Source organism: Melozone crissalis, unplaced genomic scaffold (assembly GCF_028551555.1).
Source record: "Melozone crissalis strain CALT ecotype California unplaced genomic scaffold, PUWL_Pcris_2 ptg000013l_1, whole genome shotgun sequence".
NCBI lineage: Eukaryota > Metazoa > Chordata > Aves > Passeriformes > Passerellidae > Melozone > Melozone crissalis.
Window position 1 is genome coordinate 37,198,940 of NW_026535791.1, and position 14,512 is coordinate 37,213,451.

Here is a 14,512-nt window from a genome sequence, read left to right on the forward strand (position 1 = left end):
TGCAGGCTTTGTTTTCTGCTGTGAGTGAAGAGAGATGACCAGCTTTGAATGTTGACTTTTATCCTTTGTTTTCATTATCATCCAAGTCCCTAACCTAAATTAGGATCCCAGCCTAGGCACTTCAGTAAGGTGCCTGCTGTTACACACTATGGTTTTTGGCTTCATTAATGTGAAAGCACCCATGTGATTAAATGCCAATGAAACACGGGTTCCTAATTCATTAAACTTGGGTATTTATGTCGTTTAATGTTATCCACTGAAAATCAGGCATTTTGCCTAATTAACTGTCTAGACTTCCCCTGTAACAGAAAAAAGAGAGCACCCTACTTGGATGGGATGAATCATTCCCTGGAGGGTAACTATGACTACAGGCAAGTGCAGATGACTAGCTTAGATGACATGCCTAACTTTTTGCACAGTTAACAAAGTGACATGAATCCTGTCCCTTGACACTTTATAAAACTCCAACCTTTGTCTACATGAATGAGAATTTTTTTCCTTGAATATAAGTGTTCAAAAACTTGAAGATAGTTGCTTCTAAACTCCTGAGAGCTGGATTAAATATAAAAACACTGCAACTTTTGTTATGAGGCTTACTGCATAAGCATACAGTATTATCATGATTTATTTTTTCAGTGTATGTCAGAAGATAATCTTATGTCTTTCTTATAAATAATAGCATTTAGGTGCATAACATTTTTTACTCCTGGGAGATTTATTTACATGGATTAAAATATGAATCCAATTGCTCTGAGTTAGTAATGAAAAGTAATAATTGCAAAATCAACAAATGATTGCACATGAATTTAGGATCAAAAGTACAAATTGTGCTTCTTCTCTTTGGCTTAGAGACAAACAAAGCTGAATACTATAGGAATCACAGTAAGAAAATTTAATGTTTGCTCTGGGGATGTAAGTTTGGATTGTTTGGCATATAAATACTGCTTCAGTTAATAAAAATTCCAAATCTATAAGCAAATAAGTATATATAAGTTTTCAAAAATCAACAGGATACTGTAGTGATCAGTCATGCAACAATAAAAAGATATTTTATTCTACTTAATATAAATATTTGATTTGAAACTTCTATTCAAATGTACTTTAGAGAAAAATGTAGATGGACTCAGCACTATCTCTTTAGAGACTGACTTGCTTTGTCGTGACTAAAATTAACCAAAATTCCACTTATGTATTCTTGCATAAAAGGGAAGTAGTGTCAAATTCATATTTAGAATACATGTGCCAGAATTATCTTTACCAAAGTTCAGACATCAGATACTCTCCCTTTAGATAGTAGGCTGCTGAAGGTCTTTTTATAAATCAGGGATTTTTTAATTTGAGTAGTGAAGAAGGAAAAGTAACTGTGTAGTGATAACAAAAAAGGATTAATTGCTATGTTTCCCTGACAACAAGAATAGAAAAAATAGAAAAGATAAGAGGGATTAACACATAAATATTTATTAGGTTTTAAAAATTCTTTCCAAAGATGTCTATACTGTGGTGCCATATTCTGGACAATTAGGTGGCAGTAGATTTCAGTGTAGACTTCCACATTGCCTCCATCACCATCACCACCACCACTACCACCACCAAAAACGTCTAAGCATTAAAGAACGAGACTCCATGATAGCTCTGCCATTTTTGACGGCACTCAGATCCTAATTTACTTTATTCTACTGCAATTTCTCCTTCTTATGAGATAGATTAACTAATGGATTCCTTTTATTTCTTTTATGCTTTTGCTGTAAAAGCTCTGCAAAGATCTCTAAAGTTTGCTTAACTGCCTCTTTTTTCCACAGCTTCTAAGCATTTCAAAATGTGACCCTGAACCACTGGCATAAAATTGAAGTGTTCAGACGTTAAACACTCTTGAAAACAAGAATCTATCTCAACAGACAATAGCAGAAAAGAATCTATCATTATCTCCAAGCTTCTTTATGAAAATTTCTGTTTTCAACATCAAATAGTTAAAAGTGAGATTTAAGAGAAAAAATTAACAAGGTAAAAATCTATTACTTTTCAAATATAATTTTAAAGGCAGCTGATTTTAAAAATACATATATGTATATACTATATGTAGAAATAGATAAATACCATTATATATAGTTATATATACCTATATATACCATGATATATAGGGGTGTGTGTGTATATATATAATAATCCATAGGTACATCTATATCTATATCTATATCTATATCTATATCTATATCTATATCTATATCTATATCTCAAAGCACTTGCTGTTTTGATATGGATTTAGGAGGAAAAAATATGATATGTATTTTATGGTGTGAAGCAGAACTTGAGGGAAAGGAACCTGTACATTTGACAAGTACCTTCACTGGTGAGTGTGTGAATTGAATCAAATTAGAAGAAAAATGTTCCTGCTGCATATTGTTGTTTACTCCTCCAAGAATTTCTGTTGCCAGGTAGTAAGGAATGGGGAAAATATTTTTAGTAATGGATGCCATCTGTACTAATGTTGTGAGGGAGCACTAGTGAGCACATGTGTGATATGACAGAAATCTGATCTTCCTTAAGGGATTTTCTCTTTCAAGCAGAAAACTACACTTGTGTGAGATTTCAACAATTTAAGAGTGGATGTATGTTCCTGATTGATTCAAGGGGTCTAAGACCTAAACCTGACTTTTTTTGATTCTTCATCATATTGGGAATTTGTGTACCAACCTGGGATGTCACTTCAGCTTTGACTTTCCAGTAGGAAAATAGGGACACAATAATCTTGTCTGACACAAACTCTAAGATAAACCCTCCAAAGTTAATGAGGTAAGCTGTGTTTGTTATCACAAGCATAAGGTAAACAAAGAAAAATTTATATTTTATTTTGTTAGAATTATATACAGATATAAAAATACATATATTTTATGGTGGAATTCCAGGAAATAGGATTACAGAGGTAAGATTTCATGATCAAGGAAGTCAGACCATAGCTTATTCTCAGAGGTGCTTGAGATGCTTGTTCTTTCCCTTGTGGAATTATAAAACAGTTAAATGACCATGCACATGGTTTTAGCCACCAACGAGTTCATCCTTATGAATATTTTCTGAAATCCAGTTCAGATTCTGAAACACTAAGGGTGTAAGAATGGGTGCACTAGGTTAGCTCAAAGGTCCATCTGTCCAGTACCCTTTTTCTGTCAACAACCAGCCAAAGGATTCTGAGATATAAGAACAGATAAAAAACAGACTAGTTTTATTTCCTCTCTGCTTTCCCAGGAAAAGTGGGATATGCACTTGAGAAGCAATGCTATAAAGGTTTCATTGTCATAAGCCACAGATTATGCTGCAGGTGAAGGAAAGATAGCTCATACAGTGAGGGTGGCTTGGGGCTGGCTTCAAATTTTCCTGTAGCTGCCCTAGAAAAAAAAGTATGTGTCTCAAAATTGCCCTCCAGAAGTATCTGCTACTCTTCAGTGACTAGAGAAGGAAATCCACATGAATATTTCAAACTGCACATACAATGTTATAATATATTGGTGAAGTGAGGTGAATTCTACCCAGATGTTCAAACTTTCATAAAAGTTTAAGGAACTTCACTGGCTGCAAAATCTGTTAAAGGAGCAGGTACTAAAACTGTAGAGTAAGCTCAGAATAGAGTAGTCAACAAGGCAAACATGAGTTTCTCCGTATAGAATGAAGCTATGGGAAACCTGAAGGTTTATAACATTCTGATAGGAAACAGAAACCCATAAAAATAAAGGCATATTAAGGAGAGGGCATAAAACTAGACAAGAATAATACATATACAGGCTTTTATATTTATAATAAAACTTAAAGAACCCCCTAGTTGCATTAGAATTTCTGTTATTAAAACCCCACAATGTTGACCCAAAACACATCTCAGGAACTTAGTAGAAGTAACAGGCAGCAGAATCCTACAGAAACAGACTATGCAGAACAGGCAATTATTATCCAGGTGGAGAGAATGTGGCACCAGTGAAAAACCGGTGCTATGTTACAGAAATTCTTCAATCAATGCAGTGAATAAGGTAAATGCATATAAAACCAGCACAGGACCCACATGCATTGAAACTGTGTCTCAAACTGGAAGAAATATTCTGCACATGTGTAAATGAGGATTATAAAGTAATTTTGAAATGCAAAATAGTATTTAAAGCCAAAAGACGAGCAGTAATAACACTGGGAAGCCTTTATTTACCTTCAAGTGTGTTTAGGAAAGGGAAGAAGAGAGACATTAACCTTTTACTCATAAGTGACTCCGTGCTGACTTATATAGCCAGAGAACAACTAAGTGAAGAAGTATCTCATGGTTTAGTACTGGGTAAGATCTATTATATGGCATAAATACCAAAAAGCTTTTCTGTAACAGTGATTAAAAATGGTCTATATTCAGATCTTACTTAACAAGTAGAAGGTCAAATCTATCTATTACACTGAATTTAAATGAAAAAAATTACTTAAAATCATAAAGCTTTTGAAAAGAAATTTAAAGGAATGGACAAATGACAGAATCTGGGAAGGGGAGGTATATGGAGTAGCTTTAAATATCCTGTTTTATTAGCAGAGATACCCTGTTTTATCTACCAGATACAGAAAAAACTCCAAGAAGATCAACAAGACCAGCAATGTAAAAATGAGTGCTAAGAAGACTTAAAAGTAAATGGATATGCTTCAGAAAAGAAAGCCATCTGCTAAGCAAAGGATAGATAAAACAAAACCCCAATATAAATTTTAGAGCTTTTTTGGTATAAAAATAATGGCAGATCATTAAAGACTTTGAGGGAATAGTTTCTAAAGAAATAAACTCTAATAAGACAGCTTTTAAGAAAACAAGGAAAGCAGAAAGTCTAAAAGAGCAACAGACTATTAATTGACTGTGTTCTAAAAATTAAAACCAAGCAAGAAATTACAATAAAGAGTTTTGGCCACAGACAGGGTCAAAGAAGGCCCTAAACTCTGCCAAAGACTGATCTATGAAAATGTCAGGAGAAAAATTTTTGGAAGGTAACTGACACAAGGTCAATTTGTTACTCCCTAACACCTGACAGCACTCTCTCAAGACTTCTAAAGGATCTCAGAGATAGCAAGGCTGACATACAGCAGTGGTAGATAATTTTTAACCTAAATAAGCTCTGGAGTGAGAGGAAAGGAAAGTGGTAAATGTGACTAACTTTAAAAGAAGGATTCAGGGTAGAGCATGAGAGGTGAGAACCTAATCAGTCTGACTTGATATCTAGGCAAATTGATAAAAATATGTAGCAGTGGAATCAGTAAATATGTGGAAAATATAACGGGAAAAGTTAAAACAGCTGCTGCAAAAGAAAGTCATGCTTCAAAATCTGTTAAGTGTGATGAATTTCTAAAAAGAAAGTCAATGCTTTATCACAAAAGGCAGAAGACATCAAAGGAATCATCTCAGTTTCTTTATTAACTTTGGGACCATAGGTTAGGGAGAGTGTGGAGAAGACAGGCGTAGATCAGAAGGAAGTCAGGATTGTAGTTTTGTAGTTGATAGATTCCTTGTGCCTAAGTTTGATATCATCTGTATAACTGATGTACTGAAGGCTCGAGGGAAGGGCCTCATGGCAAGATGAGCAGGATCAGTGTCATACCTGGAAACTCAGCAGTGTTAGGGTCAGCCTGGGTCACTGCAGAGGGTCAAGTTCTTGCACAGCTAGATGGTGACTATGAGCTACAGCACAAACACTTTTCACTTGAGTATGATGGCAGACATAGAGAAGAGGATGAGATGTGGCAGAGGTTGGGAGATGCATTGGAAATAATTAGAGCTATAAGGATAGAGAAAATTATTCTCTTCTTAAACCAGCTGAATGGTGTCTTAGAAAAGCAGATTCAATTCTTATGTGTACCTGTGCTGCTAAGTAAACCACTTAAATTAATCTTTCCCAAGCTTTATGTTTGTTCTACATACTTATGAGGGGTACCATAAAAAACAGAAAGGAGATTAATAGTTTTGTCTTCATAGTAAAGCCTGAATACTGTGCAATTAATAATGCACAGGATCACATACTGTACAATAAATGGACTAGTGGCTTGTTAAAATGAGCTCTATTTACTCTTTGCATTGAGGCAGGACTTTTGGAATTAACATTATGTAATGGGGTAATTAAAAACTGAATAATGATGTATATCCTTAAATAAATTTGTACTGGCATATTTAATTCTAAAGGTTTACTTTCTCTTAAATAAATTATATTATAATCTTAGAATCTCCTAGTCTTTTAATGCATTTTTGCTTTTATTTATTCATATTTAAGTACATTTACTGAAACAACATGAATACCAAGTGTTTACATACTATTTTACCTTCTAGAGTACATTGCAAACATTAACTAATCAGTCCTTTACCAATAATCTGCAAGCTAAGTAATAACATTTTTCTTATCAAGTTCCAGAAAAGAAATTAAGTCATAACTAAGAAGAACACAGGTCAAAAGGGATTATTAGGCAGGTGTGATTTCTGCCACAGATATATTCTCCTTCCTTCCTAGAAAATCATTCAGTGTTTCATCATCTGAAAATGCCCTGGGGCTTGAGATTTACAGCCCGTAAATGCAGGGAAAAACATACATCCCCAAGGATGGAGAGCATTACAATTTTATAATTTTCAACCAATGAATGTCTTTTACATTAACAGCTTGAATTATTTGACTTCTCTCTTAGAATGCCACTCATCTTTTAATTATAGATGTCAAAAATTTTTCTGTGCAGCAATACAGATTTTTTTTAAATAGAAATGGTCTTGATTAGAACATCACAATTACCTTACAATCCTGCTTATTCTTAAAGTCCATTTTTAAACTGAAAATTCAAAATATCATTCAATTGAGAAAACTCTTTCTTGCTTTATCTTCTGAGATAAAATAAGCAATATTTCAGCACAGTAGAGCACAGTCACTGTCAGCACTGAACCTGTGATACCATCATATTTACCCCTCAGGAAACCTTTTCTGTTCTAGACACTTAAGCAGCTGTACATTCATTCCAGTAACCTCATATCACTGAGCTCCAGGAACTGACCCCTTGCCTCTTTTCACCTTATGCATTTTTAAAATATGCAACACTTTGTACAACATCCATTTGTTTGCATAAAATGTCTTCTTGGGTCATGGAGTTGGATGGTAGCTAGAAGGTCTGGTGGCTGGGGCAGAACTTTTGTTTGGCCCAGAACCACTCTGATGTAGTTATACTGCTACAGTCTCAAAGCTACAAAGTTGAGAGATCTTAAAAAAAATTATATTTATGTCTTGCATTTAAGTGTTCTCTGTTGCTATCACAGAGACATAATTCCTGCCAGGCTAATAAAATTTCAGACTGAAATGTGGCAAGCAGTGCTAGTGGTGGTCTCTCATTATTGCTTTTTGTTCACCACTTCCAAAGCAGGCGGCTAAAGCACAAAGCCATGCTGCTGCCATTTAATAGGCAAAGGTGAGGACTTTTAAAGTGGTTTATGAATCAAAGATGTTCTACACAAAAGCCACTGGATTTCACATCTCAAGCTCTTCACTTCGGAAAATTGATTTGTGCTCCTAACTCACGCAGACGATATGCAAAATTTCCTGTAAGATTATCAGTGTGATATGACATTGCTTACCACACATCTGAGCCATTTTCATTTCAGAATATTTTACCTCTTGAGACTGGTAAAGTGAAAAATGAATGCCTTTGATTTGGCCTACTCAGTTTGCATACTCAAGACTGTCCCACCATCCCAAAATCATCTGTAATATCTCTCCCTTATGTAAACTTGTGAACTGAAATCCAGTATTTGCGTTTCATTGTCACAGAAAATACTTCTCCTTTTAACTTATTTCAGGTTTACAATACATATGGATATTTAATACTGCAACAGTAAAAGCAGCATTGATTTCCGCATTGAATTCTCTAAAGAAAAAATAAAAGTATAAAATATTGTCATGTAGAACTTCAGCATAAAATATCTCAATTTTCTGGGTGAATATTTTTCAAGAATTGAATGAACATAGTTCAATGGCAATTGCTAATGCACATGAAAGATGAACAAAAGCTGTTAAAATGATGGCTATAAGCCAAATATTACAGGAGAATGTCCCATGTGTTAGCCCATGCTATTTCATGCATGAAATAGGGAAATGTTGATGACTTTGCTTCTCTATGTACAGATTAAAGCACAACTATATATTTATTTAAAAACTGTAGATACCTTCCTCTCTGGTGGTTTGTGCACAACGGCAGAAAGGCCAATCTGAATTCTCTATTTACATTTGTTTTATGTGATTGACATTTGGGGTTTCAGGTATGAGAGAATGTCTTCTTGGTCCCCAAATGAAGAGAATCAATTAAGCAAGTTAACTCTTCCAAGCGTCTTTGGTCCTCCCCTAACACATTGACCAGAGTGTGCTCTACTGCTTCCTTACTGTGGACCCTCTTCCCATTACCCTTCCCTGCAGTGGAGCTGGGCTGTGCCCATAAAGCATGGGCAGGGATATCTTTCACTAGGTTATAAGCAAAAACATGGCCTAGCTGTGATTTTATTTTTTTTTAATTACAAGAGTATCTAAATTAAATTTGATTGAATACTAAACCAAATTTCTACATCTCTTTTACAATATCTTAATTTTTCCTTAAGGTTGGTGGGATAGTACGCTATCTAAGAAAATACTGCTATTCACTTCCACATGTAATGTTTTGTTCATTGTGATGAAAATGTTTCCCAGCTTTTGCCACACAAAATACCAGTAAAGTAGAATGCCTTATTGAAACTAATTTAAAGCACAATAAAAATATATTCTTACTTGTTTAAGTTTCTTTAGATCTTCATCAAGTTCCAAGTTGTCCAAAATAACAGCAACAAACAAGCTGAGTAGAATCTACAAAACAATTGTAAGCGATTTATTAAAGGTTATATTTTTTTTCTAAAGAAATATTATTAAATAACGTGGAAAAATGACAGCCCTGCTGATGTAAATGGGATTCTTGCCTTTGACACCTGTTGAACTAATAGCATTTGCTACTATATATCTGCTAGCCCTTTTGCAAGTAGTAAACTGTTTTTTATCTTACCATACAATTATTATGAGTTTAAAATTGCTAAATTCTAGGTTTTATGACCAATGAATTATATATGTTTAACAATATACCCATTAAAATGTACTTTGTATGAAGAGAAAATTAAATAATCAGAAATAGTAACAACAAACAACAACAATAATAACAACAATGACAATAACAACAATAACAAAAGAAATGAAAAGCAAAATCCTAAAACATCTTGCAAAGCTAAGGTGGTTTTCAATTAAGATGTGACTTTTTAGTCACCTGACAGTCATTTACTTTATCACCTTCCTTTACGCTCAGAGTGCCTCTGTGAAAAGTAGCTAACTCCACTCTGGAAGCAAAGTAAGCTGGTTCATTATTTGTATGCATCACATGTACAGGAAACTCATGGCACAGAAGATGAAAATTAAGTGTCTCAATTTACTCAATGTTAAAAGTTGTTTAGATATATTTCTAGGAGGAAAAATCCCAAGGAGAAAAAAGTGTTCATCACTATCAGACTATTACATTTCCCTTGCATACAGATGTTGACCAGAGGGCAAAGAAGCTGGAGATGTGATTGATATAGGTGAGAAGCAGACAGAATTAGGAGGATGGTAGGTGAGGGAGGATATCAATGTTCAGCATATATTATCAGACAACTTCTATCTAAGGCAGTAAATATATGTACACATGTATAAGTCAACAGCTGCCAGCAACTGCCAAGGTTTTAGTCTCTGAAGTTCGACGCAAACACCCTCAAAGCACTGAGCTTCTACTGGCAAGCACCGATTTCTGATATACCAGAGGGGTACCAGAAGGTATCCTAACCCTTTTTTTAAAGAGTTACAGGCCTACAATTTTTCTGTGGTCTTGGACCACTGAGTGACAGCCAGAGCAAACATATCCTTCCACCACTACTTGTAAATGAAGTGTAAGTTTGCCTGTCACACTGGAAATTTATTCCCTACCTATACAGAAGATGAAATTTAAGTGGCTTAATATACCAGACGAGGGGTTTGGAACTTAAACTGAATCTAAGTTGAGTGGATGTTATTCCAAGGCAGGATTTTCTTTTCTTCCATAAACTATAAAAGTACACAAGACATAGGAAGGACTCTGGCCCATAAATTTAAAAAATGTCAGTGCTCAGAAAAAAAAACCAACAAGTTCTTTTAACAAGAGGCTGGCTTTAGCTGGGATTAGAAGAATCCCAGGTAGCACCCTCCAGTACCCTGAACATCCCAGTGGCCATACTGGCCATCCACACAGATGGATCAACAGTCACTGGATAATCACTCCGAGGATCCTGGACATCTCATGATTTAGACTGATACTGCTGGAACAATGCTGAAACCAGGCTCAGCATCCCCCCAGCTGGATGAACATTGGAAGCAGCACTAGTGATCAATCTTGCTCTCTTTTTCTGTCTCTCTTTCTGTCTTTAATTCATCTATACCTCTTTAATGCCTCTTTTACCTTTCACCTCACTCCATTACCCAAAACCCACTGCCATGTGCTTATACAGTAGGTCACAGACTAACATAATAATTTCCATGCCAAGTGGAACTTTCTGATTGTTTGTGGACCCTTTGACTTTTGTCATTCCTTTTGATCAACAAGCATTTATGAAAACTACTTTGATCTCTAGTTGCTAATGAAGAATTTTGCTGTAATTCTGTTAGGATTTTACAGTATGGTAGTTTGCTTATTTAGATATCCTGTTCATTATATGATTCTCAGTACATGCTGCTCAAAGCATAACAGTTAAGGAAGTTCAGTTCCATGCAAAAAAGAAGTACAGCACTCATTAAATATATCATCCCTTACAGTCTTGCTGATTCATGCACTGATATGTATCAAGGCAAGACTTTCATTAACTCCCTTTTTGCTTTTTCCAACAAGAACCAAAGAAAATGTACCACAAAAGAAAACTTAAATGCAAACTTGTTATTTGTTTAACTTCCTCTGCCACCATCTCAACTAATTACAGTCTTTGTTTCCAAGAGAGTGGGTCTTTTTTGGGCTTCAATTTTTCTTTGCCTTCTTATGTGAAACCGATTAATTTCTTTCCAAGTCTCTACAGTCTGCTATGCCAAATGCCTGCAATTACCATTCTCAATTCTAATTGTCCCCTCTTTTCTGGTTGGTGAAAGTAATTTCTTCATTTGACTTTACTCTTGTTATTCTCTGATGGCTGTTTATTCTTAGAATGCTTCTTTTTGGTTTTAGTAGCAGCCCAACCATTTTCATGCTCCCTTACCAGTTCCATGTTATTTTGTTTTAAATTTCTTTTGCCTACAGATGACTCTGTCCTACATAGTTTTCCCTTCCAAGGTTTGAGGAAGATCTTAGAATTGAAACCAAAATTTCATAAATCCAGATAATTCTGCAAAGTTGTCTGTGCAGGGTTTTTTCATTCATGTAGAATTTGCATAGGTGCATGAGAACAAAAGTGTACCCTTATGGAGCAAAGCAAGGACTGTGTATTTAAATGAAAATTCCCTACAAAAGAACCGAGGATGGTGTACAGAAAAGTGACTTCATTCCTGGGAAAATCAGTGCTTTCAGTAAACAAATAGAGAAGTCCCAGATGATTCTTTCAAATTAAGAACATAAAACAGAATACTAAAATTGCTCTTACAGCTAAATTATTTCTCAATTAAGATGTGAATTTTTAGCAGAGAGGTCACTTGATACAATTTTTCTTTATGGACTTGCTTAATACTCATCTAAGAAGTAAAAATGAATTAATGATTAGAAAATATTCTTGATGAAGAATCAAAAAAACATCAATAAGATTCTCTTACCAGTAACTGCTTTCAAATCTGTGACCAAAGCTCACTTTCTTTTTGCTTTAAAACTGCATTTCCCAAACTTAACTGATCACTACTGCATGAAAAGTTGCATTCTCTGACCCTTGTGAGCAAATTACATGTCCTATATATCTTATACATACATTTGCTTGGCTTATACTTTGATGTGATTAAGCAGCTCTAAATGCAGGAAACATACTTTATTGCCATTTATAAAGTGGTCAAGTTTTCAATCCATATGAAGGAATCCATTGCACCCACAATTGTAGTCCAGCTATTCAATTCTTTAGAAGTGAAATGGGATATAATGTAAAGTAAAATAAGTAAATAGAAGCTGGTGGAGATTGTAGAAATACAGTTAGTACCTTATGTAAGCAGACATATGAGCAAAGAAAGAAAATGGAATGAACAAAGTGAAAATAAGACTAAGTGAATGGAAAATAAAAAATGAGCATAGTAGGAATGAATTAAGGATGCATAAAATTATTATTTTCCTGATTGTGGTATTTTATCTGGGTGGTATTAAAATAAAGTAACAAGCCGTTATTGATAGAGGATAATCAAAGAGAGTTTTCCTTCTGATTTTCTCTATGAAAGAATGTAATAATCACACATGAAATACATACAGAAAAAAAAGTTGTTTTTTGTTTTTTTATACAATCCACATTTCTGTTTGCATGCAGGAACTGCTGTATTAGTTCTTATCATTTATTGCTTGATATACTATATCATACATTTTCCATGCACTGATTTTGTATCAGGCAACAGGACAGTAGGGATGACTAGTTAAGGGTTTATATCGTAAGGTTTTACACTTCTCACTTTAATTGCTGTTGCCAAGAGAATGCAATGAAAGCTGAGGGGACCAGTTCTACATGACAATAAAATCACTTAGCTCTGAAATCATTAGAGCTGTGAAGGTACAAGGCAGATAACAATTATGTTGTTAGTCTGGCAGTGTGACTTGGATCTAAGAAGAACAACACCTCACACCAGAACAAAGGACACCACCTTGTGTCACAAGGCTGAAGGGTAGATTTATTCTACCACATCCATGAACTAAAAGCTGCCTATGCCAAAATTGAGCATCACAATTAGTTTTAACTAGCTGAGAATAATAAGTAGTATAAGAGCTATGAGAGTAATTCAAAATGAAATGAAGCACAACACATTTGAGAATGAAAACTTACCAGAGTAGCAAAAAGATGATATAGTATAAAATAAATAGCAACGACTGGTGCCCACATATGTCCTACAGCATTCAGTGTCTGATCCATGACGTCCACCCATCCTTCCTGTGTGAGAATCTGAAACATTGACATGAATGCCTGCAAGAAATAGAATTGCAAACATATTAATGAATTATAATAATATGGTTTTATTGACACATTCCTAAAACTGATTTAACAGAGATGCATACCTCTTTTGGTTTTCTTTTTTAAACCTTAGAAATGTGTTTAACTTTTAAAGCCAAGTAGAAGGCTACTCGTGAGCTAAAGGAGAAATAAATAGCTTGATTTTGACAGAACTGTAACCTTCAATTGTTAACACAGTCCTAGCTTCATTAGCACGTACAAAGAACCTTTTGCTTTCCTTCACGGCTGAAAAAATAGGATAAATATCCTGAGCATCAGAGATTATTGTTTTGAATATGATACTGTATTGTGATTTTTTCATTATGCTTTCTCTTCTATGTTTCCTCTCTCTAAATATACCTATAATAAAGTATTATAATTAAATGCGACCACAAATTATGTTATCTTAATAGCAGAAGCCTTTGAGGACTCCACAGGCAACACTAACCAACACATGGCAAGCTCTCTGCACTTGCACTTGATTCAGCCAGTCAGACTTTTCCTCTGCATTTTTTAAATAGTATTTTTTGTGGAACTACCCCTGCAACATTTTCAAACTCCTTGAGACTAGGTATTTATGTCAAAAATAGAGGAAATGGGAATGTTTCAAATAATTTATTTATTTAGTGACAGGAACATATGAAATTAGATAAGCCTAGAACCCAGACACCTTTGAAACCGCAGCTGGAGCCTACAGAACCAACCACAATTGAACTCAGCATGAGCAATGTGTAACTGCAAGATGTACATCCTACACAGACATTGAGGAATGCACACTGCCTAGGAAACAGAAGTTTGAGTATGGTATCAAAGTAAAATATCTTGACAGTCTCAACTGTCTAAATGAGGCCAAACTACTGCACAAGTTTCTTTTGCTTTTGCCTGACATTGAAAGTACTCTCTTTCCAGACAGCAAGGATCAAAGTTGGTATCTTACCGAAGTTTATGCAAAACAAAAAAGTGTTACAAACTGAAAACAACAATGCAGCTTACAGCTAACAGGATTCCTAGAATTCAAAATGTTAACACAGTTACAAGGATGTATTAGATCTGCGCTCAGTGTGCCCAGCAGCAGCAGATGAACACATTAATGTTAATGGCACAAAGAGAAAAGGATTCTTCTTGTCAAACCTATGAGAAAATAGTAGCCAGACAACCCTTCACTGCAACTTACCCTGGGCCAAAACCTGTGCTGGAAAAGCTGAAAACATGTAGCTATACAAACTTACGTGCTTGGGAAACAATGAAATGGTGCTAATTTTTAAAGTTGCTGGCAAAAATAACTGTGTGGGAGACCTCAAATTTATACTACTATTATAA

At 34.9% G+C, this 14,512-nt stretch overlaps 1 protein-coding gene across 1 annotated transcript in view; it reads right to left on the reverse strand.

The window, feature by feature from the left end:
• Positions 1–14,512, reverse strand: part of NALCN (sodium leak channel, non-selective) — a 223,498-nt gene that overhangs the window by 76,985 nt on the left and 132,001 nt on the right. Inside the window, exons 14-15 of the mRNA XM_054271392.1 lie at positions 13,028–13,165; positions 8,781–8,855 (exon numbers count right to left, since the gene is read on the reverse strand). Of these exons, the coding sequence (XP_054127367.1) occupies positions 8,781–8,855; positions 13,028–13,165 (213 nt within the window). The remainder of the gene's footprint in view (positions 1–8,780; positions 8,856–13,027; positions 13,166–14,512) is intronic.